This window comes from Gossypium hirsutum, chromosome A07, assembly GCF_007990345.1.
Source record: "Gossypium hirsutum isolate 1008001.06 chromosome A07, Gossypium_hirsutum_v2.1, whole genome shotgun sequence".
Taxonomy (NCBI): Eukaryota; Viridiplantae; Streptophyta; class Magnoliopsida; order Malvales; family Malvaceae; genus Gossypium; species Gossypium hirsutum.
Genome location: NC_053430.1, coordinates 2,670,831 through 2,675,270, shown reverse-complemented (window position 1 = coordinate 2,675,270; position 4,440 = coordinate 2,670,831). Strand labels below are relative to the sequence as shown.

The following is a 4,440-nucleotide window of genomic DNA, read 5'->3' as shown; positions in this document are numbered from 1 at the left end:
GGAAGCCATGGTTTTCAGCTTTCTTCCTGAACAAAAAGAATTCATTCAAGGGTTTTATTTGTTTTTCTTTTTGGGTGTCTAGTTTTTTGAAAGTTAATAGGATTGATTTGTTATTTTTTGAAAGTTGAGTGATTGAATTGAAAGTTGAGTGACTATTGGTTAATTTACCCTTATATGTATTTTGGGTTCGAAATAGCGTGATGGCCGATTAAATGCCATGTCACTTTTTTGTTACATATATAACGAAAAATGATTAGTAGGACTGATTTGTTATATTTTTAAAATTTTAGTGACTGAATTAAAATTAGAGTGACTGTTTTGCCAACTGCATCAAAGTCGAGTGACTGTTGGTGTAATTTACTCAATAATAGACACAAAATAAATAAATAAATAAAATCTCATATATCTTTTTTTTTGGGGGGGGGGGTTAAATAAAGTCTTAAATACGACTATTATACATTTTTCCCACTCGACTCAAGTTAAATTTAATCTCAGTAATATATAAATTACAATATAAAATAACTCAACCATGATTAACGGGAAACAACTAGGGGTTAGAAAAGCAGTTTATATTAAAAGGGAACCGTCCTCTCCCAACAAGTTAGAATAGCAGAACGAAGGATGTCCAAAATATGATGATCAGAAAACCCATTACACGACCCTTCCCCACCGTCAATATCCCCGACTGGGAACCGTTAAATGATTCGGCGGATAACTTTCTGGCTGTCGGCTTTAACTGCAATGCACCCTGCAGCCCTTGTCCCGTAGAATACCTTACGGCGCTCCGCCGTTACCTCCCCTCGAACGATCTCGAGCCCGACACCCTTAGTGACGACTCCGACGTACACATCATCGATGCATTCTCGTGCGATCATTTCCGTATGTACGAGTTCAAGGTGAGGAGGTGTGCTCGTGGCAGGTCACATGACTGGACCGAGTGTCCGTACGCCCACCCTGGGGAGAAGGCTCGGCGGAGGGATCCGAGGAAGTTCCATTACTCTGGATCCGCTTGCCCGGATTTCCGCAAAGGAAACTGTAAAAAAGGCGATTCGTGTGAGTTCGCTCATGGCGTGTTTGAGTGTTGGCTCCACCCAACTCGTTACCGGACTCAGCCATGCAAGGACGGTACTTGTTGTAAACGGAGGGTTTGTTTTTTTGCTCACACGCCGGAGCAACTACGGGTCTTACCGCAGCAGAGTCCAAGAGGGAATGGGTCCGGGTCCGGGTCAAGTGATATGGATTACTTCGGCTCGCCTATCCGCTATCGTTTAGACTATGTTTCTTCACCAACTTCCATTTTGGCTTCGCCTCCAATATCCCCACCTTCTGACTCACCACCTACGTCGCCGAGCGGCTCATTTAACTCGGTAAGTGAACTCACCTCTTCCGTACGTAATCTACAGATTGGTAAAGCTAAAATGGGAACTACTTGTTCTCGGGGATCATGTTTTGTTTCTCCAAGGAGCTCCATGCTCCGACCTGGCTCTCCTCTCACTCCAACTCGTACACCGACTCGGTCCGTACTCAGTAAGTTTGAGCTCTGGGAAAGTAATAATGCGTTTGAGGAACCTGCAATGGAGAGAGTGGAATCCGGGAGAGACTTGAGGACAAGGATGTACGCTAAGCTGAGTGAGGAAAATTCTCTTGACCTACTTGATCCTACCGGGTCGGGTCCTGATGTTGGGTGGGTATCGGAGTTGGTTGGATATTGATGGTGATTTTGATTTGGGTAATTTGCATTGTAAATAGAAGACGGCGAAAAAGTGATCGGAAAAAAAAAGTTTTATTTTGCGGTGGTGGTGCCACCGTTTTTTCTTTGTTAATTTTCTGGGGAAAACAAAAATGGAAAATCGCAACTCTTTGTATAGAGATTTGTTTGTCATTTTGTCTGGTATATTATCTCTGTACTTTCTTTAATCAATGTAATATATTTCTTCATCTTTTTTCTAAATTTGCTTTTCTTGGATTGCTGTTGGAAGGAAAACTATTTTCCGGTTAAACAAACATGATTTGGTGTTCAAGTTTATTTCTTTTTAATGCGAAATTTATGTCAATAATTTCTTAAATCTAGTTGTTAAATTTAATATTAATTTATTTCAATTACATTGTAATAATAATATATTTGTTGAATTTTGAATTTAATAATAAAATAAAAGTATATGACGAATTTTGGCAGTTTAGGTGTATAATACATAAATAAATAGCATGAACGAATAGCAACATTTGACACTTGAATCAATCAATTAAACCAAAAATCATCACGAAATATTGTATTTAGGCTGTCGATCCAAGTTTAATCAGAGAAGATGAGCGGATATAAAACATAACAGTGGTCACTGGAGTCATCCTCTTGGCCATTATTCAAAATAGGATTAAATATCATGCAAATTACTAAACAAGTATTAGTGAACCATTCTCGAGACATATCAGTCCATATTTTGAGACCTATAATCTTTGGAACTATATTTTAGCATTGGCCAGACTTAAGTACAATATTAATGCATATTTTAGTTTGACTCAACTTAAAAATAAACTTAAAATTTAATTCAAACCCGTTTATATTTTCAAACGGTTAATTTAAGTCCATTTTAAGTTTATACATATTATTTAAAATTATTTGTAAAATATTTATAATATTTTTAAATTAATATTTAATAATTTTATATAATTTTCACTTATTAAAATTATATATATGCATATTAAAAAATTTAATGTCTATATTATAGTATTATATATTAATATAGATTTAATTTTTGTATATGTTATAAATTGCATAATATAATAGATTAGAAATTTAGAAATGAGTCGAGATGGGCTTGGGCCTTGAATGTTCGAGATCGACCTATATTTTAAATGACCTTTTTTTATCTAAGCTCATTTTTCAAGCCTAATATTTTTGTTCTAACTTTTCTCAAATTTCGGATAGGACTTTAGGCTTGGATAAGTAACCTGACCTATGAATAGGTCTACTTGCATGTCTTAAGACTTAGCCTCTATGTTTTAAGACATGCATACTATGTCTTTAGACATACACTTGGAAATGCATGTTTTAGGCAAATATGGTCTTTTTGTCTTGAGACAAAGCCTTAAAATATATAAAATTGGCATTTCAAGTCGTGCAATCACCTAAATATGTTAGACACTAAACTAATACAAATACCAACAAGTTATACATATCAAATGAAGTCCATATATATAATATCATGCTTAAAAACACATTAAATCAAAATCTGGAATCCAAAGTAAATGAAAGAGTCATATTTCCATATTCATATCATCAATTCTCATTTATACAATTGAAGTAATAACAACATAAGAGTTCGAAAGGCTTCAAGAATATATCAAAATACCGAATGATCAAACATCAAAGATCTCTAATACAAAAAAAAAAATCTTAAAAGACAAGTTTAGTGACCTAATTACATGCCACAACTACTAGAAAAGTCGAAAAACCATCACAACTCAATTGATTTTGTGGAGAACTCTTGGAACAATATTGCTCACCCATAAAAACTACACTCAAACTTCCTGTAACTTGCGCACAGAACAAAAATCTACATATTAAGCTTACCTCAAAGCTTAGTGGTCTATATCCGATTTACAACAAAACTTTATGGTAAAGCTAAATTGAAAGAATACTAGACATATATCAACTACATCATATAAACACCACAGAACATTTTACCAAAATCATTTAAAACATCATACATGGTAAGCGTACATAATAAGACTACATTACAATCATATACTACATGAAAACATTTTGCATATCTAGTCTTATCACACAACATTAACTAACATAATTATCTAATAATAAATTCTCATTCTAAATTAAATTAGCAATTCCTTGTTAAAGTTAGCCCTAATTAACTGAACTTGGAAATGTACCGTGTATGCGGATATCCATCCGGCTCCTTGAAAACGAATAAATATGTAAATACATATAATGAATCTTTAGTACGTGTAAAACATAACTCATCCAACTTACACTCCAAGAGTGCACAAAGTTCTATGTACAAATGTCTAGAGTGCATCAACCAAACCCATATGCACTCAAATATTTAAAGAGCTCTATATACCCTGTGACATGCCAACTTTACTCGGTAACTTTCCAAAATCATTTAATCAGGGGCATCTTTAATGCCATAAGCATTCTCAACACAATCTAATAACCAAATACAACACAAAATCAGAGGTAACATTATTCCATATTTAATGATCCAAGCAACTACTCCAAGCAATCAATTTCTACGAGATCATATACTTCAACATACATGCATACCATACTTACAATCAAACAACCAATTCTCCAATTAACAATTTAGCTAATAAAAATTTTAAATTAAATCTTAAGCGATCAATTGGCAAAAACACAATGTTTATAAAAAATTATAATGCACAAACCAAATCACTCCTTGACAACTTTTGCATTAGAGCTTT

At 34.3% G+C, this 4,440-nt stretch overlaps 1 protein-coding gene across 1 annotated transcript; it reads left to right on the top strand.

Moving 5' to 3' along the window:
• Nucleotides 1-550: 550 nt before the first annotated feature.
• LOC107929952 (zinc finger CCCH domain-containing protein 23) lies at nucleotides 551-1,938 on the top strand. The gene has a single exon (XM_016861503.2). It carries the CDS (start codon nucleotides 633-635, stop codon nucleotides 1,710-1,712), a length of 1,080 nt encoding a protein of 359 aa, XP_016716992.1. The 5' UTR covers nucleotides 551-632; the 3' UTR covers nucleotides 1,713-1,938.
• The last annotated feature ends 2,502 nt before the right edge of the window (nucleotides 1,939-4,440 follow it).